Genomic DNA, 23,692 nt, shown 5'->3' on the forward strand with positions numbered 1-23,692 from the left:
ATGCTCTTCTACTTTCATTTACCTACTGAAAACAGAGAATCGCCACACCCACACTTTGATTCCCTTTCCTCAGCTGCACATTTCAAAAGCAGGGGAGGTAAGTTGCATTTCTACAGACATAATGGGACCCCTAATTTTATGCACTTTCATGCCGATGAGAAGACAGATAAAAGGATAGCTTTTTCCAGCTGTTTGGCTGGCATAATAAGCATGTAAATGGGAAATTCATAGCTGCTTGAGAGAGAGCTAACAACCTAAAAACAGCACTAAACATCTAGAGAAATTTAATTTCCTGAACAATATTCTTCCTGTATCACTGTAATTGCTCTTCAGCTAAGAAAGAATCATAAAAGCTAAAGATCTTATATTACAAAGTAAGATCAAAATTACAATTGCTTTTGCTGTTGTGTTTAGATTTAGTTTATTTGTTTAAACAGCCCAGCAGTTCCATTCAACAATCTGTCTGCTATTTCCCTGTCACTCTCAGAATAAATCTTGTTTTGTCCAGCTTCCAAACACATTCCTACCAACCACAGGAATAAATGGCATAGACAGGGTACAAAGCTATCTCTTACTGCTGAGGAGAGATTCCTACCCACAGAGAAGCCTCTCAAAGAAGCAATCATTCTCTGAGTACAGCCGATAGCTACTCATAGTAACCAAAACGTTTTAGATTTGTTATTTGAGTAACCTTCGAACTGTCTTTCTCTGGTGTATTTGAATCCAATCTAGAAAATAACACAGTCTCCAGAAATTTATAATCACTCAACCACTTTCATCAGACAATATTTTTCATTCTCTTTTCTAATCTTCCTGATGTATCACATCAGGATCACACTTTTTTTAAAAAAGTCAGTGTTACTAGAAGCACTGCACTTATTTTGCTCCCATATCTCAGACAATCTTCTGTCCAGACTCCATGGATAAAAACAAAAAGTCAAGACAGCAGCCTATATTCAAAACAACACTAAATTTCATTACATTTAGCTCTCCAAATAGTATTTGCATTTGTAAAAAATCTAAATGTTTACACGTTATTATGGATGTAATCAGTATTTCTATGATCATTTTTCAAGAATAGGCATAACTTCATAAAATAAAGGTATCTAGGAGGAAATAAGATATGAAAAGGGGTATTAAATTAAATGTTAATATTAGCTGGCTTTAGCTGGCTAAGCCCGCTAATGAATACTTGTGGGTTTACTCATGTACATTCTTTTCATAACTACATTGTTCAGAATAGAGTATTCTCTCAGAACATATGTTCTAAAATTCTTAAGTACTGCATTTTAGCTCTCAGTATGTTCATGTTACCTTTTCCTTATATATTATCTTGTCACCAAACAGCTGTGTTGTCTTCACTATTGTAAGCAAAACTTTCATATTAAACACTTTATATTTTGGAAAATAAGGACAGAAAATAGTATGTTATCATAAAATTTAAGAACAGGAAAGTTTACTTTAGAAAACATATTTTGTAAAAATTCACAAATATAGTACGAAGAAACTACAATAGAAATCACTATAACAAAAAAATTTCAAACTATTTATGTTACAAATTATGTAGACATACAAGAGCAGACAAAATCCCCTCAGGATTTCTTGGAACTAGTTTTGAAGTTGTATAATTTTTTAAAAAATTCTGTGTATCAAAAGCTTCTTTCATTCTCTACCTCCTCCTTCCCTTCATTATCATAAATGTCTAATCAAGCCTCCAGAAACCTTCTTTCAGAATATGAAGTATCAATAATGTTCAGAAAAAAAAATTAAAGTTTATTCTACTAGATATGACCAAAAGCTTTATAACCAGATTTATCAAGTGTCAGGCACAAATTTACAGACATTTCATTCAACTTTTTCATTTAGTGGCTTTAGAAAATAAACTTTTCTCCTACTAGCAGCATCAGCAGCCCTATACCTTTCCAAGGAAATGTTGAATAAATAAATTGCTGGATCTTACCTGCTGGACTCAGCAGCTGTAATGGCAATCAGAGGAGGTATCCTCAGTGGAAGAGTCATGGGCCTTGGGATAGTCTCAGTATCATTCTTTTTATCCCAGTCCGCCTGTTCTAACTGCCTGAAGGCCAGTGGGGGAAGCTGAATGTTACGGGACGATAATCTCCTCACGAGGTAGGGCTCCATTCCCTGGGAAGGCTCTTCATCCTCAGTGTTGTGATGCAGGGCTTCTTCTGAAACCTGTGATGAAGGCAAAAAAAATATCCACCAAATAAGAAAATGCTCATGATGTTAATTTGATAACTCTTTTATTTTCTTTCTGTAGCTTAGTTTCTAATAAATACTATTTGCACTTTAATGTCATTATTGAGGAAGTTAAAAGGAATGAAAAAATACAGTAAAAAATGTCAAGGATTTAAAGAATCTGTGGTTTTAAAAGCAGAGAGAAAGTATTTTTATCATGAGATTAGCAAACTGCTATCTAAAATACTTATTCATACCTCTATAGGGAACAAAAGCTTTAATGAGACAAATTTCTTTCCCACAATATATATGCTTCCCTTCTCAGTTTGGAAGAACTGAGAGTCCATAGACTGATAATACCTTTTTTTTTTTTTTTTTTTTTTTTTTTTTTTTTTTTTTAAGTAGTAATCAGAGATTTAAAACTATACACCTTTTGACTAAAAACACGACAAACTTCATCTTATATTTTCTCAGGCGTGCCAACTCCCATCTTTCTTTCTTGCTTACAATTATTTAACGCTAATAGTAAGAGCTGAGCATTTAAAGCAACCACCATAGGTCTTAGAGCCTCTGAAGTTGAGGCCCTAATTAAATCTTTTGTTTAAACATTAGTAAACATTAGTTGAAATTTAGTCATCTAAAAATATGGTAATAATCTCTAGGTCAAAGAAGAATGGCAGATAATTCAATAAAGAAAATTCAAACTGGCAATAATTTAAAGGGGAAGAAATTTGCTCTGAAAGTTTCTCAAGCTTTTAACAAACAGCTGTTTCTCACACCATTATAAGAGAAAAGTCTCCAGAAGTTTACTTTTTGGAGAGGGCTTGGGAGGGGGTGGCTATGCGCGTGGCTCCTGTGAGAACAGAAGTTATTGCCATGTCTGACAGAACCAATACCAATTAGCTGCAAGATGGACACACTATCTAGCCCATCTGTAGTGGTGTTAGCACCTCTGAGATAACTTGTTTCAGAAAGAGAAGAAAACCCTTGATCATTTGCAGCCAGAGAGAGGAATGAGAACGTGTGAGAGCCACAGTTCTGCAGATGGCCAGGTCCGAGGAGAAGGAGGGGCAGGAGGTGCTCCAGGCACCAGAGCTGAGGTTCCCCTGCAGCCGTGGTGGGACCGTGGTGAGGCAGCTGTGGCCCTGCAGCCATGGAGGCCCCAGGGGATGCAGAGATCCATGTGCAGCCCCTGGAGGAGCCCCACACTGGAGTAGATGGATGCCTGAAGGGAAGCCATAACTCCCCTGGAAGCCTTTGCTGGAGCAGGTTTACTGTCAGGAATTGTGATCCCCATGGGGATCCCCTGCTGGAGCAGCCTGTTGCTGAAGGACTACACCTTGTGGAAAGGACCCATGCTGGAGCAGAACTGCAGCCTATGGGAAGGATTCAGGTTGTGGAGAACTTTCTCCAATGGGAGGCATCACAAGTTGGAGCAGGGCAAAATTGTGAGGAGTACTCCCCCAGTGGAAGAGAGAGCAGTGGAAACAACATGATGAACTGCCTGCAGCCTCCATTCCCTATTCTCCCACTCTGCATAGAGAGGAGGAGGTAGAGAATTCTGGAGTAAAGTTGAGGCCAGAAAGAAGGGAGGGGTGGTTGGAAGGTGTTTTAAGATTTAATTTTATTTGTCTCACTGACCTGTTCTATTTTGATTTGTATTGTATTGAACTTCCTCAGATCAAGTGATTTTTACCTGTGATGGTAACTGGTGAGTGGCCTATTCCTAGCCTTATATCTCAACCTCTAAGCCTCTTACCATACTTTCTATCTCCTGTCTAGTTGAGAAAGGGAGTGATAGAATGGCTTCAGTGGGCACTTGTCATCCTGTCAAGGTCAACCCACCACAGTAACATTAATGAGAGCTCCATTTGTACTTGGAGCTTGAGCAGTTGCTATAAGCAAAGATTTAATCATTAAATCTTAATTAATAATTTAGCTATTTTTCTTAATTCAGCTGCCATATAACTTAAGCAAACAAATATTATAAAACGGTATGCATTAATGCAAATACTCTGAAGGAAATCAACAGTAAAATCAATCACTGTAAAAATATGACAAGAATTAATGTGTTATAGTCATCCAGGGAGAAGTTTAACTTTATGTTTGTATTTTCAGTGTGTGCATAGTGTATATTTAAGATAGCTGAATAAATTAAAAACAGTAATTAAATTAGTTATAGCTCTGCAAGAAATGAAAAATGCTGATATCAAAGCTAAAAATAGTCTATCACATGAGGATTTTTGATACATTTCAGGTGGGTTTTTTTGGGGAAACTCCAAACACCATAAAAATCCTTGAATTGGAGCCACACACAGTCAGAACTAGATAGCTGAATTGAGAAAGTGAACTCACTGGGCAGTTTCTTCAATTCCTATTCAAAAACTAGAGAGGTAGAGGAATGTGATCTGAATAAAGTCAGAAAGAAATGGAAAAGTTCGAACTCAAATATTAAGGCCAAGCTTTGCAGAAATGAAATAACAGACATCTAATGTTTATTTCAGTGACAATGAAAATTAAATCAGTTTGTGGAAAAACTGGCCACCTATTCAAGTACAACTGCTCAGGCATCTAAACCAAGAAATTTTTGTCATAATGATTTTATCCATCCTGGGAAACAAAAGAGAAACATGCTTTGCCTAATTTTTCAGCATGGTTTTAAGAAGCATTATATGTATCAACAGAATTTTAGGCAATTTATACCAGTATTCCATCATGAAATTGTTGAGCAAGCATAGCAAAAGCCATTGCTTTCATTACCACAAAACCACTCACTAAAAATGAAAACCAGGCTTTGGAATGGCAGGTGTGTCATCTGCTACACAAAATGATCCAAGCTCATGATTGCTGATAAAAAGAAAACAAGAAATAGTTCTGCTCCTGACATTTTCTTATCTCTGAGAATGTACAAAGAAAAAAAAAAATTACTGTAAAGTATCTGTTCATGAAATCAGTTAAATGGAACATATTAGGCCTTCTTTTTTACCTGAAAGGTCTGGAAGACTCTCTGTTAATCCCTGCCCTGTAACCAATTAACTGAATTCTAGAACATGGCAACCTTTCAGATACCAATTAACTTACTTCAACACTTTTTGTCCAGAGCAGACTCTGGGCTGGGACATGTAAAGTGTCTGTTTCCTTTTTTCATTTTTTCCTGGTTGGTTAACTTAATGCTCAAGGGATCGTTTGCTAGCCTTCTAATTAGCAGGCATGTTTCTTAGTTCTTATCAGTAATTGCTCATTAGTAGGCATAGATTTTTGAGCAAAAATAAGCCATTGTAACCTAATGAACAAAAGTCAGCCACACATCACAAGATTGACAGAAAATAAAAACAGCCTGAAAGAAGTCAAAAAGTAAAGAGTCCTGACATTGAAAGGCAGGCTAGGTTTTTTGCCACTTCTCTGCAGACCATTTGACACACTGAACAAGGTTATCTATTTCTCACGTTCTTTAGCATTTTATGAAAAATATTTTTTGAAAGCATCACAGCATACATCTCTAACAAGGTGTGTAGTGTCAGTTATTGAATCATCCCTAAACAACTCCCCCTAGCACAGCTTCCCATTTTTTCCAGTGGAAGCTCAATCTTGTGACATGTATCAAATGCGTACTGGTATCCCAAAGTTTTTCCCTTCTCTTCCAAGAACAAATAGGCAAATTAGTGAAAAATACTTAGAAAAATCAGTGCTGCAGTCATTCTTCCAACAACTTTGACATGCCACCACAGTGCTCTTTAAAAGAATACTAGTCGAGGGGCAAAAAGCACCTGGTGTTCTTGCATTTCAGTGTCATGTCCAATAACAGAATTGAATCATAAGTTATCTGAAAAATAAGCTAAAGTAATCACCTCAGTTTGTTTACCTGCAGCCCAGAGGTATACTGAGTACCAAAGAGCCAGAGGCTCATTTTGGAGGTTTGACACTCTTTCTCCTAACGAATAATAGGGTTGTTACTATCCCATCTACAAAACAACTCCTTGACTCAGCTTTGTGACTCAAGACTGGCCTGAGTCAGAAAATAATAATCTCTAATAATTCTACCTACATCTATAAAAAATAATTCTCTCATTTACAACAGAATATTTTGATGAAAACACCTAAATAATACTAATATACTTTACTTAGAATAAGAAATAATGATTTATGCATTATTAGAAGATGACATAGCAGTATTTACTATTACCTTAAGTATTCAAACAGTTCCTCCAAAAAGACAGTGGCTAGGTACTTAGTGTTTTACAAACCAGTAATATATTTAAAGAACACAAAGAATAGGTGCTGGGTTGATAGTATTATTTTCTAAACTCTATTTTCTGCTTTATTCTGAATGTTAATGGCGCTGGCAATGCTTTCACTATCACCATGCCTTAGCTTCTGTACCTAGAGAACTGACACAACTCCCATCAAGCTATGAGTGTTTTTGGGATCCACAACCACTATTTATTATCATAGCTATTTTAGATCTAGACTAAATATACCACTCTTCTTTCAAACAATTGTCTACTTTCCATTCCTAAATTCTATTCACTTCTTCCTCACCAATAACTATTTAAATACTTTGAAAATATAATTCAAGGAAACTATCAAACCAGTAAATGTTCTTGCTCTTGGATTCTCTAATTTTTATTAAAAAGTAAATGAGAATATATTATTCACAGACCATTTCAATGATGCATTTCACTGTGACTAGATTTATTGCTATTCATTACTTGCAGTATGGAAAAGGAGAAAACAATGATGATTCATACTCCTAAAATCATAGTTTAATAACATTAACTTTTATTCTGTCAGGCAACTCTCGCTTTTTTTTTTTTATGATGCAAATATTTCTAGTGAAAAAAGACTCTGTATGTTTAGAATAATTTTTTGCTATATATTTTTTCAAGTGTTTAGAAATAATTACACCATTTAAAATGTGATTATGCATTTCAGAATAACTAAGTACTCATTTACATTAAAAAATTAAAAATTTTTAGTAATAATATGGTTAAACAGATTGAAATAGTGGAATTGTTAATAGTACAATGAATACCCATGTTTATTTCTGTTATGTATTTAGAAGGATGAAAATTGTATACTTGAGTCAAATGAAAAGGAAATACTTTTCAGGTCATCAATATGTAGAGTTTTCTAAGGAAAAAATTGTTTTAATTCAACAGAAGAAATTATTTTCACAGAAAAGGTCTAAAAAATACAGTAAAGGATCCTTTGTCTCCATTGAGAATGACAAATCCTGGGAAGCACAGGAAGTGTGAAAGAACTGGAAAAACATCTGTTCTAAGAGAACAAATTACAAGACTCAAAGTCCAGTAGAAGAGTGGACCTACCAGTATCATACAAAGAAATAAATCATATTACTACACAGATGTAAGAAGAATACAGTGAGTTTGACTTTATAGAAAACCTCCTCAAATGAACTACTGTCATTTTGGGGGTATATATGACAAAGTTTTGTAGCTTTGAAAAGTTTTGTAACATGAAAATGATGACAAAAACAATGCTGCTCGAGTTTGTCTGCCTCTGAGGCAGAGACCCTGAGAATTTCCTATCAGACTTTCAGATTCCCAAACTCATCTGCATGAGGTTATTCTCAACTTAGCAGAAAAATGTGCTTTAACTGAAATAAACATTCCTTGATCCTGAGCTGCATTCTTAAGAATTACAGAATCATTTAGTTTGGGAAAGATTTTTCAGATAATTGAGTCCAATTGTAAAACTAACATTACCAGGTCCAACAGCAAGCCACATATCTAAGCACCTCATCTGCCTGTCTACATCTTCTAAACACCTCCAGGGATTATGACTCAAGTATTTTCCTGGGCACTCTGACCCAATGCTTCACAACACCTTCAGTGAAGAAATTTTTCCTAATGTCCAATCCAAACCTCCTGTGGTACAACTTGAGGTTGTCTCCTCTTGTCCTGTCATTTGTTTCCTGGGAAGGAATAGGGTAGGTCTGTCTCAGAGGTTAAGTAGGTCTACCTATCCCAAAGATCTAAAATCAAAGGCTCCAGCATCAGCTCTTTGTGTATGCTTACAATGTCTTCAGCCCAGGTGCTAATATATTAGACAGTTTTCTTAGTCTTATGCTTCTTTAATCAGAAAATTTCCCTAAAGCTCTTCTTCTTTATCTCTAGCAACTTTTCTTCTGACAGCATCTTTTTGGAAAATTGTCTGCAGACAGGGACATGCTCAGCAATGAAACATCATGCCAAAAGCAGGAAAAAAATAACTGAAGCAAGTTATTCAAAGTCATGATGATATAGTTTTGAATTTGGGATCTGTTCCTACAGGAGATTATGCCAAGACTACTGCATCCTAAGGCTCACCCATGCTTGCATTAATTGTGTAGTAGCTGTTGTTATTTTAAAAAGAGTTTGTTTGCTATTATCTGTAGTTCTGTGAAGTGTACTCGCCTCTGCATGAGAAGGAAGTTGAGATGCACATGTGCAAAAAAGTAAAGTTCCTAACATGGAAAAAAGCTTCTTCCATCCCATTACCTAAAGAAAAGAGTTATGTGGCATCACATATTTCGAATCTTTGAGGATAAGTGAAAGCTTTGAAACAATTACTTAATTATTGCGGTAAATGCACCTTTACGACAGGGACATACAAGAGGCAGCTGTAAATATTCATGTTAAGATTTTTCTTTCAGATCCTGAAACAAGTGACTTTATTGCCAGAAGTACTAGAATGAAGTCCTTTCACTAATCTCATCCAACTTCTGGAAATAAAAATATATTCATTTGTAAATTTTTTTTCCAATACATATGCTAGAATAGGGTCATAACATTACAAGCACATTGCAAAATGTTGGAACGCCCTGATAATGGAGTTTTATTTTAAGATATAGCCACAGCAAAGTAGTTTACAGAGGTAATTTTTTTTTCCCAAAAGGGAAATCCTTTTTTTTTAATGAGATTCCATTTGCAACTCTGAGTATAAAACTTTACACATGTGTTTTTACCTCCTATTTTTCCACTCTAAGAATTAGAGTTATTTAGCAGATCATATGATTACTTAGGCATATACACTAAAATACAGTTTTGGCCTCTCTGTATTTCCAGTATATATTTTGAAATTTTTCAGATTAGATATTGCCTCAACTGACATTGCCAAATGTGAACTCCATGAATTTTATCTTTTCTGTTTATACACCCCTCTGCCTCTTCTGCCCTGCCTATCCCTCCTGAACAGCCTGTAGCCATACAGCAGAGCACTCCAGTCAAGGGACTCATCCCACCAGGTTTCCTTTATGCCACTTATGTCAAATATTTGAGACTGGGCCAAAGCTTATGTACACTCTTATGTCCTCAGAAATGCAAATTAAAACACATTGACCTCAATATCACTGAAAAAGGTTTTGTCTTTTTTTTACTATACACACTACCCCTGTTCATTTTTACCATCCTTCGATCACACAAGTATTGGATGACTCAGTTTTTCAGGATATTCATATAGCTGAAAGCATTGCAATTTCCTGGTTGCCACAACTAATGAATAATTTTTGCAGAAAAATTTCCACTACCAGCATAAGAAATCAGCATATTCTAGGGAAGTCTGCATGAAGAAAAAAATATGTAAAAAAATCTTCCTTCCAGCAAGAAAGGATAGATGAGGCTAGTTCCATGATTATTGATTATGTGCAAGACAAGCTCAGGAAACCTAGCTGCTGGGACAAAAGGAACATTACATGAGGAAAAGATACAGAGTTGTTTCTGTAAATTAGTTTTCCAGAATGTGTTTTGTGACTTACCCAGGAAAATGTTTGTCAAGCCGAAGAAAAAAGCATATAACCCCCCAGTATCATGAGTCCAAAATGCTCTTTTTTAATCTTCTGAGACTACAGGTTTTTCAAAGGCTGAGATCTGGTTTAACCTGTCTCCTTATCCTTATCCTCTCTCTGCAAGTGGAGCTGAGTAACACACTAATCTTCCTAACTTGTAGGGAAGATAAATTTTAAAGAAATAGGAGTGATATTGAAATATCCCATCCTTTAAAAAAAGCTACAGAAAAGTGTTCTAATAACTTAGAAGACGTGTTCTAATAACTTAGAACAAATTACCAGTTTGAATAGAGATTTCTAGCAGCACCAAGAGAGAAAAACAATAATTTCTGATCTAAATGTAATCCAGCTAAGCCATATCTACTCTTGCTTTTATGAAGTTGTAGAAACTTGCAATTTAAATACACTTTCATAAAGTTTTAGAATTTTATAAAATTTACCAGACTTTAAAAAACAAGGAACAACAAATTTTAGGCAAACAGATGAATATCTCTCACTAACTCACTTGAAAGGTTTCATTTTCTTAAAGAAAAACATATCAGAGATTGTTCAATTAAACAAAATAACACAGTATAATCTTCTGTAATAATGCAATTATTCTTTGTTGAACTTATATAAGCATTCCTTAAAGACATTATACTGCTCTTGGCTGGGGCAGAGTTGATTTTCTTCCCAGTGGCTGGCACGGGGCTGTGCTTTGCATTTGTGCTGAACACAGGGCTGACAATACCGAGATGTTTTTGTTATTGCTGAGCAGAGCTCACACAGAGCCAAGGCCTTTTCTGCTTCTCCTGCTGCCGTGGTGGTCTGGGAGGGGACTGGGGGTGCCTGGGAGGCTGGGAGGAGACACAGCCAGGACAGGTGACCCAGCTGAGCAAAGGGACATTCCAGACCCTGTGGCATCATGCTCACTACATAAAGTGGGGGAAGGAGGAGGAGGGGGGGACATTTGGAGTGAGGAGTCTGTCTTCCCAAGCTACCACTATGTGTGTTTGGGCCCTTCTCCCCTGGGGACAGCTGAACTGCCTGCCCACGTGAAGAAGTGAATTCATTCCTTGCTTTTCTTTGCTTGTGTGTGAAGTTTTAGTGTTCCCTATTAAGCTTTTATTTCAACCCATTTGTTTTCCAGCTTTTACCCTTCCAACTCCCTTTTCCATCCTGCTGGTGAGGGAGTGAGCAAGCAACTACATTGTACTTGTTTGCTGGCTAAGATTACACAATGACAAACACTAAACTACAAGTAGAGAAATTGGACCCAAAAGCTTCTATATATAAAAATATTTTTTCAAGTTTTCCAAGTATTATTTTAATATGAACTTTTTATGGTCAAGGATCCAACCTGTCTTAAAGTAATCCCGCTATGGTTTAAATGGGAAACAATTCCATCCTTCTTGTTGGGGTATACTTCTTGCATTTCAAGCTGTTTCTAAGTCAACTTCATAAGCAGGGCATTACTAACCTTGACTATATACAGATTTGGAGTCATGATTGTTACTTTAAGAGAATGTTAATATGCAGTTCACTTTACCAGGAAACAGTACAAGATAAATATGCTTGTGTTTTACATTAACAAGAAATAAGTTACAGAAGCTTCTGAAATCTTCATAATGTACTTTGAAATTGGAACCCAAGGTACAGAACACATTTCCTTTCAATTCACCAAGATTAAACTACTACATGAACAAGACCTTTAGTTATCACTAGTTTACTATTGTTGGCTTAAATTTTACTAAGATGTTCTGTTTAGTAACAGAATAGTAAGCAATCAATACCAGAAAGTTTTTATTCAGAACAAATAAATATTTTACTCTCCATTCAGAATAAATAAATATATACAGTTTTACTTCTGTAATTAAAAAAAAATATTGTGAGCACCACAGTTTCTTACCTTTTTTGACACAAGGAGAGATGGCCATACATTCCATATTAATTCTATACCTACCCCAGTATCCTATCTGATGGCACTTTGAAAGACATGGTTAGGGAAATTTTGTTAGAAAAAGACCAAGACTAAAAGTGATCCACCTCCATCTTGCTAATATTTCTTCATTAAAACCAAGTTTAAGATATTCTTACATAGAGGTTTCATTTGGGCTGTTACATTTAGGATTAGAAACTCATAGTTAATTCTATTAATTTATGTGATTTTTTTCAACCTATTTATACCATTTCCTCTTACACTTCACAATTTTTATTTCTACATTTTCTGCAAAAAAATACTCTTCGTGGCTTTTAAATGCATGCAAGTTATTACTTTATTCTCTGTGTCTTTCTGGAGCTTATCTAATATTTGACTTTTCACTGTTGGCTGTTGAGGTGATTTTTGCAGATGAACACTCACAATGTCCAACTCTGAGTTTAAACAGGTCTTTAAAAAACCTTTACCTTGTACTTACAGTAATTTTATATTTTTCATGTACATTTTTTGTTACTTGTCACAAAGTAGAATCTTTTGAAGTATCTTAGAATCACAGAACTACTGAATGATTTGGGTAAGAGGGAAACTTAAAGATAACCTCATTCCAGACCCCCTGCCATGGGCAGGGAAACCACGACTAGACCAGGTTACTCAGAGGCCCATCCAGCCTTGTCTTAAGACTCAAAATCAGTGGAATTATTAACTTCAGGAATTTTATTTTTTTTTCAGAAAATTAAGAACTAGCTTTGTGAACTAGTGCATTTTTTCATTGCATTACCTTGCAAAAGTTCCCCAGTAAAGGTAATTGAGAACAGTCACTGACAAGGAATCTTTATTTGCACCTATTGGTTCAGACTAATATTTAAAAGGAAGAAAAATACAAGGAAGGAGGATGCCCTATTTTATATCTTCAGGTCAAAAAGGAAATAGAATTCCTATAGTTTTATATAGGGAATACTTTGAATAATGTTGTTGCAAGAAGACAGGGAAATAAATTGCAATATATAGTGATTTATAAAAATATTGCAATTTCTTGCCATCAATAGCTGTCAAAGCATTTGCTGAAATATGAACTAGTAAGACCATCCTGCTCAAGTTAGATGTTTATATTCTATTGAGTAATAGTAATCAAAAACTTCTTATTGCATCTAATTGTAAAAATATAACTTGACAAATACAAATAAAACAAAAGGCACACAACAAAAGCCATAATTTCAGGATGGTCCTCCTGTGTTTTTACATCATGATTTCATTAAAAAAAAGGCCTACGCAAACTACTGTGTCAATAAAAGTATATGGAAAGTTCTGGTAAAGACATATTTGATAGTTAACAAGGCACTGCTTTAATATCTAAATACTAAAACAAAAAGACAGGAAAATTAATAAGGAAAGAAGGAGGATGAATAAAAGTCTTAAAGCAAATCACACTGAGAAACAGAAAGTCAAACAACCACCCAAATATATACTTTTATTAATAAACTCAACAGTATAAATTTATTACTATAACCATCTTCTCTCCACATGGCTTATCTTTTTGAAAATCAAAGTACATTTTAAATACAGTTAAATTCAGGCACTTCCTCTACACATAAAAACATCAGTAGAAGAATTATTTCAACTCAGAGTTGAACTGCCAAGGTAGAGGCAGAAATTCAAATTATAATAGCATTCGAGATTGTAATCTTATAGAGGGGTCAGCTAGGGCTGCTACCTCTCTGTGTTCCTGCTTCACCAGGTCACCAGTATTGCTTGAGTTAATTCAATCATAGCTCAAGGTAAAAACTTGATATACACCAGTTTCATAACAAGGACATCATGCTGACATTTTATATAATGTTGCAAAAGTACACTCTCTTCCTAGAACACTTGTGCCATCACAGTTGAGTAGGAAATTGGTTTTGCATACCGCCTCACTGTTCCATGTCAGAAATCTTCCTATTCTATGACATATGAAAAGAAGTTTCTTTCAACATTTTCATAAAAACCAAGATTCAAAATGTATGTGTTCTCCAACCTTTCTACCCAGAGTCAAATAGTCCAGAACACCACAATGTCCTGGAAACCAAATCAACTAAGAGTGAATCACCTAATCACTGAGCTTGGAGGAATTCTGTGGAGGTTGTCTACTTCAAGCTCTGTTCAAGCAAGTTCAGAGAGTAGTTTGTCACGACAGTATCAAGTCAGATTCTGTAATTATCAATAGGCTACTCCTCAGTCTCCCTGGACAACTTGGCCTTCAAACACTTCTAATAGTGTTTGACCATCTCTCAATCAGAAAATAATAATAATTTTTAAAATACGTACTTAATAAATAAATAAATAACATTTAAAACATTAAAAAGGTGTTTTGCTGGGTTCAGATGAAATGTCATGTATTTCAATAGTTAATATACACCCATCACTTTTTGCCTTGTCGGTAAGCCCTACTAAGCAGAAACTGGTTCCATTATAAATATTCCCACAAGAGGCATTTATACATATTGATACCTCACCCCAGAGCCTTCTTTTCTCCAGGCTATACAGTTCCAGCCCTCAGCCTTGTCCTGTATGTCACATGCTCAGTTTCCTTAATCATCTTCATGATTCTTTCCTGCACTCATTTAATGATTCATTATTTTCTTGTAGTGAGGCACCCAGAACATAACACAGCACTCTTGATATGCTTCCAGTAGGGCTGAGTAGAGGGAAAGAATAGCTCTGCTTGATAAATTAGGAGTGCTTTTACTAATGCTGTCCAGCATCCTCTTAGGCTCTTTTGCTACTAAGACATACTGCAGCCTCGTGCTGAGCTTGTTCACTAGGGTGCCCAGGTACTTTTCAGCCCATCTTCTTTCCAGATGGCAATCTCCATTGTGTACTTTGAGTAGTTTGGTGTTTTCCTTCTTGTTATCAGGTCCCATGACCCATTCAGCAGCAGACCCACATTTTCCCTAGTCTTCCCCTTACTGCTGATGTACCTCTGGGGTTGCTTTTTTATATCTTTCTCCAGATTCAACTGAATATGAATTTGGCTTTTGCAACCCCATCTTTGTATGCTTGAGCAGTATTTTTTACCTGAATCACATGCCCCTGCCTTCCCTTCTTGTATGCTTCCTTTTAATGTTTGAGGAACATTATCAGGAATTAAGGAGTTTTTTATTACATGCAGGCCTCCTCCAACAACTACTTGATTATTCCCTTTGTTGGCATGTACTGTTCTTGAGGTTAGAGAAGATGATCCATGAAAATCAACCAGGTCTCCTGGTCCACTCTTCTCACCAGGGCTGTATCCCATTTGTAGGAAACCGTTTAACAAGCCATTTCTTGTTATTTCTTGTTATCTTGTTATTTCTCTTTTCCTTCCTCTCATGATCCTGAGCTGCACACATCCCACAGCCTTTGTAGCTGAGGCTATTGGCCACGTTCAACTCCTCTTCAGGTCTCCGTGTTCAAGTATCAGGTCCATTTGATAGCTCCTCCCTGTTGGTGCCTTGATTAACTGCATCAGAAGTTGTCATCAAAGCACTCCAGAAGTCTGCTGGGTTGCATGCGCCTTGTTAAAGGTCTAAGACCTGTAAATGTGAGTCTTCCTCCAGTTCATCTTTGATCTACTGCCTCTTCTTGACAAGGACATCTGAAGAAGACTGCTACCACCACTGATGTTAGTCTGACCACTAACCCCAATATATAAGTTTTCAACTGGCTCATCATCTCACAATAGGCAGAGCTCCTTTCCTTTATTCCTGCTGCTCTCCTAAATGAAAGGCTGCTTTCCACCTCATTGTCCTTCTTAAAGAGCCAGTATTTGTCCATCACAGCACTCCAGTCATAAAATACAGGGACTTCACTCCCCTGCTGTCCTCTCAGAAGGATTTCACTGAAGTATTGACTGTACTGGGGTAGGTTTTTCTCAATTTCTCCTGCTGAAACAGATCATTACTTACAACTAATTACTTCTGAGGCAGATGAGAAAAGACTTACACTTTATCTACATAGATAAGTTACAGACTAGTTCTTGTCCAAATTAAATATAAACCAGAATAGCACAATGCATGTGGAGAGAAAAGCAAGGAATTGAATTATTCTAATGAGAAATCCAGTTTTGTATCCAAGGTAATCTTCAGTGAATGACTCATCAGGTCTCATCTACATTTGTATGGGAAGTTTCAGTCTTCACAAATTGTTTTCTTTTCTAATGATAAAAGTAAATTAAAAATCCCACCACACACATGTTATGGGATGTTGAAAATGGAAGCTGATATTGTCAGTGTCTACAATAACGAAACAGGGTGTCATAATGCAGGATGATGCAGAGTGAGTTAACCAGTTTTGAACTAGCCTGCAATGACCCAGAAAGAGAGGGGTAGTCTCCCGAAGTTGTATAGAGCAACAGCAGCTACAGCAAGGCTGACTACAGGTAATGTTTCATGCTCCCTGCAGTAGTAATTTCTACAAAGAAAAAATACTTTTTTCTTTTTTTTTAGTAGAATTCCATGATGAGGAAGAATACAATGCTCTAAAAAAATCAATTTTCTAAGAGAAGAAAGCAGCTTGGATAATCTGCTTAATTTGTCTTAAAGTGGTATAAAATGGTTTGAAGTTCTGACGTGCTGAGTTTCAGTATTGAAAAACTCACAAAATTTAGTTCATATTAGAATGCGCTGTAGAAACTGATTTTTCAAAATTTTTGTTAAGCAGTAGATGTGGTGGAGGAACACAGTGATACAGGAAATGCTTCACTGAGTGTCATTATGGTGGCCAAATCCAGTCAGTTCCTTCTGCTATGGCAGCAGAAAAAAACATACCATGGTTAAAAAAATGAACTTTCATCACAGTTCAGACCAGACTGAACGGAATGAGTTGAACCAGCATCCCCATTTGCAGGCACCAATAAGTCCTGTCCCTGCCTTGACAAAATGCAGTTTTTAGAGGCCAAAACAGGGAGGGAAAATAAAGAAATAGCAGCAAGTATGATATATAATTGCTTGAGTTTTGTGCAGTTTGGGGATGGTAGTATTTTATGAAAGCTGTCTGACTCATGGTGGGGAATCCTTTATTTCCAGTACATCTTCACTGCCTTCAAACCTTGCTTAGCTGCTCAGGACTGGAAAAGGTATGGGGTAGAAGAGGAGAAAAGGAATTTCTCACTGTGATAGGTAATCATGTATCAGAGCAGAATTTCAGGAATCCTCAAGTGAAAAAAAAGGTTCAGCTTTTACATATTAGACTGATTCAGCTTAATGTAACTCCAAACAATACTTCTGCTCTGTCATATCAAGGTACTAAAATTTATCACCATTTTAGCTTATAAGACTTTAATATTTATATTAGACTGAAAAAATGTGTTTCTATCTCCACTGGCAAATGCACTGCACTTTTTAAAGATCATTTATAGCTATTTTCTGAGCAATCTCATTCATTTCTTTGGAGTTGCATAAAAATTCTACTAGCTCATCTCCTTAGGCACCCATGCATATGTCATGCTTCTTTTTGTTTCTACTTAGTATTTTCTTCTGAGAACCCTTAAAACTAAAATGAATCAGCCTGTCCCTGCTGAAAATGTGTACAATTTTTCTCTACTACAAAGGTCTTCCATCACATTATTTCTTGTTCTGGTGCTCTGAATTCTGAAAGCTGTGTAACAGATGACTCACCATCAGCTATCAGTCATCTATTCACTTATTGAATGTTGAGGTTCTTTATTAGAAGTTCACACTTTATCTCCCATTTAATCTTAATTCATATTTTGAATTATTTCTAATTGATTTTTTTTCTGTTTTCATTATTAAACTCTAATAGTTTAGTGACACATAAAATCACTGATGTTGAAAGTTATTACTGTTTATGTACAAAAGCCAAATTATTCAACTGCATTCATATTTTGAATGCATTCAGGACTGAGCAAAAAAAAACCAAATACCCATACCCCTAGGTGATCCTGCTGTTTTGTCTGTATTCATATTCATCTGTTGGCTTTTCTAATGGATAACTGTCTATTTTCTTCTAAAACAGCTGCACTGTACAGGCACCTATCTTTTTGTCAATTTGCTGACTATTTGCTCTTCATATGCATATAAAACCCCCATAAACTTGAATTTTGCAACCTTGATTTAACAGCATATTAAAGATTACACATACATTTTTAGGTCCCTCTGTCCCTTGTCTTGTGTAAAAAATAATGACATTCTTTTTCCCCCTGCACAGCCTTAGATACATGCTAGATTTTTCTTCCCAGTTCCCATAGTAAATATTCTTGTGGGAGTAAGTCTTATACACCCAAAATAATTTTGTTACATATCCATGCATCCCTAAAATTAGTAAAATCACAGCTCATTGACATTGTTTGAAATTTCTGACATTCTAAAAATAATGTCTTTTCACTATTACTTTTTGTGAAAAGTTTCTCCCTTCACCATTGCCCTCCCTTAAGGTTATGCAATTCATGATTCATGAATATTTCCTCTTTGCTTGGTTTCTAATGGACTACAGCAACATCATTTCCAGTACGAGAACTAAATGTCATAATCTTTCATTTTTTTCCTGTGCAATAACGTTAACTCATTATAGACTCAATATTTTCTAAAATACTTTTAATAATCATTTAATTTGTTTAAAGTAGTCAAATTAATTTTGTTTAACTATTTCAGTGTATCTTTTAGGTCTTCACTTGTTCTGCAACCTCTTGTCATTGGACTGCTTCTATCCATATGATGACAATATGGGACTACCAAAAGCAACTCCAAATGCTGAAGTGATAATTTCTCATTACAAGAAAACTTCATTGTAATAGATTCAACAGCATTTTTGTGTTACTGTGGACATTTTCATGAAGAAGAGAGTAAAACCTGGTGTATTTTTATTTTAGGTCTTTCTAGAGAAGATGACACAGCAAGGGTTACTGATTTTCAGTTTAAGACATTCCTCCCTTAAATCTTCTCCAAACCTTGCCAGCTCTTATCATTAGTCTAACTGTACTTGCATCACTTTTGATGTACTTTAAAACACTAGCGTAATAACTTACAATAGAAAAATCTTTAAAACTAAAAAATTTATTCCTGACACTGCTGTTACTGGCTTTTCTATAAGACCTGTAGCTCACAGGAGAAAAAAAATTCCGTTTTAAATGTACTAGGAAAAGATCATTTACCTTTAACAAGGTGAAATGCTGGATCTTGCTCTTGAGTCACAAAAACACCATATACAGCATTATAGGTTTGGGGCAGCATAGCTGGAAACCTGCCTAGAGGAAAAGGAGCTGGGGGTGCTGGTGACAGCAGCTGGACATGAGCCAGGCTGTGCCCAGGGGGCCAAGAAGGCCAATGGCATCCTGGCCTGGATCAGCAAGGCTGTGGCCAGCAGGGCCAGGGCAGGGATTGTCCCCCTGTGCTGGGCCCTGCTGAGGCCACACCTCCAGTGCTGTGTCCAGGGCTGGGCCCTCACTGCAGGAAAGGCCCTGAGGGGCTGGAGAGAGCCCAGAGAAGGGCAATGGAGCTGGGGCAGGCTCTGGGGCACAAGTGCTGTGAGGAGCAGCTGAGGGAGCTGGGGGTGTTTGTCCTGGAGAAAAGGAGGCTCAGGGGGGACCTTATCACTCTCTACAGCTGCCTGAAGGGAGGCTGTGGCTGGGTGGGGGTCAATCTTTTCTCTCAAGTAATGAGCAATAGGACAAGAGAAAATGGCCTCAAGTTGTGCCAGAGGAGTTTCAGATTGGATATTAGGAAAAATTTCTTCATGAAAAGGGTTGTTAAGCATTGCAGCCAGCTGCTCAGGGAGGTAGTATAGGCGCAATCAATGGAGGCATTTAAAAGATGTATAAATGAGGCACTTGGGAACCTGGGTTAGAGCTGAACTTGGGAGGGTTAAGTTTACAGTTTAACATAATGATCTTAAAGGGCTTTTGCAACCACAATGATTTTACGCTTCTCTCTTCTTTAATCATATTTTGAAACATAATTCCAACAGCTCTGTCATGTTTTGTTCCTCACAATAACAGCAGTACATTAAGAGTCATTTCAGTTAGAACACAAATAAACCAAGAGGAAGATTACATTCAAATAATTACAAGGTATTTTTTCTAGTTTCTAGTTTCATCTGGCAATTGGTGAGCGGGATTGTTTAAATTAAAGATTAATTGAAAAACTCTGGGACATAAAAATATAACTTTCCTATTACATAGCCTAAGAGTTCAACTGTAACTGCTCATTTATTTGTAAGTTCTCCCTCACTGGTGATTTTCAATTTTATATAATTCTACATACATCTACATACACATACAGAGAAACAAAAAAACAAAAACTAAAGAAAACATATGTTGCAAATGTAATATATTTAAAGAAAATTCTATGCCACAGTTATTGAATTAATGAATTATTGTCATTTTCACCTTAGATCAGATTTACAGCTAACTATTTCAGACTTGTTTAGTGGTCAGCAAAAAAAAAAAAAAACAAACCAAAACAAAACAAAACAAAATAAAACAAGAAACTATCAGAAGCAGGTAGGAAAAAAACCCTTGTAAAACTGAGAACAAAGGAAATCTGATCCCTATAAAGTCTTACCTAACCCTATTAAAAATTCTTCAACACAGAAACATGAAGTTTTTATCCTCCTCAAGTTTTCTTTCATTCTATTTCTTCAGCATTAATTTTCACAATTTCCAGTATTATTCCAGATCTGTATAAAAAATTGTCTATTTTTAATTGACGTATGTAAAATTTGGGGTTAAAACAGTACATTGTGACAATTAATTAAGGATTATGTTCATGTATTTAATACCAAATTCCTATTGTTTGTTTGGTTTTTCAGGTTTTTTTTATCCAGTCTGTTCTCATTTTCATTTTGTAATGCAAATCTGAGTTCTCCAATAACTTTTAGGACATGAGGTGATCAACAGTTCAAATTATAGAACCTGGCAAGATCTCAGCAAATCTCACCAATTTGCATCAGTGATTCACATAGTATTAATATTTTTGAATGGGTCTGTATAGCAACAAGAGTCACTAGCCCAAAATAAATTATGTGTTTCTAACTACTTTTAAATTTAGACTGATTTTTAAAAGCTATGAATTAATTTTTAAACTATTCTATTTTTACAGGAATCATGAGCAGTGTTAAAGTTGTAGACTGACTCACTGGGTTGCCCTGCCGTGGAACCCAAGCTGGAAACACCACTGAAGGGTCTGCTGGCCTGCCAAATTTCCTGGAATCGTTTTGACAGTTACCGTGCCCTTTACCTGTTTTTGCTGTGATTTTGACATCTTTGCCAAACTATTTGGAGAGCAAGTTTTATGAGGAGTTCCTGAGGAAGCTGGGGTTGTTTAGCCTGGAGAAAAGAAAGCTCAGGGGAGATCTAATTGTTCTCTACAATTACCTGAAGGGAGGAAGGTGTAATGAGGTGTTGTTCTGTATTTTATCCCAGGTAACAAGTGATAGGATAAGAGTAAAAGACCTGAAGATGCACCTAGGGAGGTTTAGATTAGAAATTAGAAAAAATTTCTACATTGAGGAGGTGGTGGAACAAGCTGACTAGGCAAATGGGGAAATCATTGCCCCTGGAAGCCTTCAAAAAACATGTAGATGCTTTAGCCTTAATGATTCTGTGATTCTGTTTAACTAGAAAAAGTTCCTTTGTTGCACTCTGAGTGTAACCCACCATGTAGTGTTTTTGGGAAAGCTCATTCATGAATTAGCACTCAATTCCTGGCATCACCCACAATAAGACAGAAAAATGTTAATCAGTAATGCCCCAATTGCTTTTCTTAGATGTTCATGTAATTATATGAGCCCTCTAAGCTCTCTAAGTACTTCAGTAAACTTAAGATAATGAAATACTGGAGGAAAATAGATCTTAATATCAAGCATCACTTCAGAGGAAGTAAAATACTTCAGGGAAAAAATCAGATTCTTTCACCTAAAGAGTCTCCTGCTGTGAAGACAGAACCACAGGACTTAATAACTCTGTTTAAAATCCCATAGTGCTAACTACATAAAATTGGTAAGTATTCCAACATTAATGAACTGGAACAAAATTTTTATGGAACAATTGTGTCAGTCTAATCATACATCACAGGTTTCCTATAAATTCCCATGAAGTTCAAGAAGAAATAATAGAAATTCACACAGAAAATGATAACCATTCTAAAATAACAAGAGACACCCCCGGTGCTGAACATTTACTTTGTATCAAAGCAATACAGTTTATTTGGCATGTCCAATCGTTCTCTGCTGTAAGGCCACCCCATAAAGAACTGTGTTATTAGGAACAATAACACTGCAAGAAGTTAACATCTATGTTTTCATTTTCAATCTCAAGATCTTGAAGTTTGAGGCTTGGGATGGGTGTACTGTGAAAATATTTGGCTCTATGTAATCTGTTTTTCCTCATGTATGGGATAGTTAACTTCCTGTACATTCTCAATGTTAAACTATTTCTAAATGAATGATTAGCAATTTTATTACTTACTACTTTTATGACAAAAAGTATAAGATTTTCAGTGAAAATTTATAATTTACAATGATTGATAGAAGCTAACCTCTACAAATAAAAGGGCTTCTGGGTGAAAAAACATCATGATGCATAAAAAACATATACCTTAGCTCCATAAGAAAGCAATGTCTGCATTACAGAAAACATACCATTTTGGCCAAATTAATGGGTGTATACACATAAACTGCAGAGCCTAATTTCTGCTCTGTGCATATTTTCACTTAGTGTTTAGTTTCCTCAGGCAAAGAACTTTATGGCATCAAGAAAGAATCAGAATTCACCTCAGTTTTATCTGCCAAGTATCTGTAGCACTTTCCATGTATCATGAGAAGCATTGGATTGCTGCTGCAGGGTAGGCATAGGTCACAACACATAGACACATTTTGCACAGTAAAATGTGTCTATGTGTTTTTTCCTCCATTTCTGCATGGGATAATAAGGTTCTCATGTGCTCTCAATCACCCAATTACCCACTAAGTTGCTCAAAGCAGCACTGGGTGGTTTCAAAGTGTACTGTATCATCTTGTACTCATATGATGCTGTCCAAATATCTCAATCTAACAAAAATGGGATTATTAAAAATGTCTTAGATCCAGACAAAACAACTAAGGTAGTATATCAGTATTTGTACTCTTACACAAAAATTGGTCCTGCAAGCAACTCTTTAACTGTTGTAAACTGAAGCTGGTGAAAGGGCTAGAAGGTATGCCCTGTGAGGAGCAGTTCAGGATTTGGAGTTTGGCAAGAAGGAGGCTGAAGCTCATGGCTCATGACCTCGTGGCTCTCTGCAGCTTCCTGAGGAGGAGAGATGGAGAGAGAGATGCTGATCTCCTCTCCCAGTATCCACATAGGAAAGATTCAAAGCTGAGGCAGGGGAGGTTTAGCCTAGGCATTAGAAAGCATTTATTTACCAAGAGGCTGTTATAACCCAAGAACAGACTTCCTAGAGAGGAGGCCAGTGCTCCCAGCCCATCGGTGTTTAGGAGACATTTGGACAACATGCAAAGGGCATGTTGCCCTTAGCAACATGCTGTAGCTTTTGGTCAGCCCTGAAGTAGTCAGGAGTTAGACTGGATGATCATTGTAGGTCTCTTCCAATTGAACTATTCCTATTCTATCGTATTCTAATTCAGGAAGCAGATCTAAGGTTCTGCCTTTGCTATTAGCTAAGTCCATGTACACAGGGACTTGTGCCAAAGGTAAGCTTATAGTACCAGAGAAAAAGTTGGTTTGGTTTTTTTGGGTTTTTTGTTTGGTTTTGGTTTTGGTTTTGGTTTTTGGGTTTTGGTTTTGGTTTTGGTTTTTTGAGTGAGTGAGTAAGTGAGTG

At 36.3% G+C, this 23,692-nt stretch overlaps 1 protein-coding gene across 2 annotated transcripts in view; it reads right to left on the reverse strand.

Annotated features, from left to right (window-relative positions):
* The window catches only part of PDE4D (phosphodiesterase 4D), a 540,332-nt gene that overhangs the window by 371,845 nt on the left and 144,795 nt on the right, over positions 1 to 23,692 (reverse strand). For both annotated transcript variants that reach the window (XM_063179688.1, XM_063179698.1), the window contains exon 3: positions 1,961 to 2,196. In XM_063179688.1, coding sequence (XP_063035758.1) covers positions 1,961 to 2,196 — 236 coding nt within the window. The remainder of the gene's footprint in view (positions 1 to 1,960; positions 2,197 to 23,692) is intronic.

Source organism: Melospiza melodia, chromosome Z (assembly GCF_035770615.1).
Source record: "Melospiza melodia melodia isolate bMelMel2 chromosome Z, bMelMel2.pri, whole genome shotgun sequence".
Lineage (NCBI taxonomy): Eukaryota > Metazoa > Chordata > Aves > Passeriformes > Passerellidae > Melospiza > Melospiza melodia.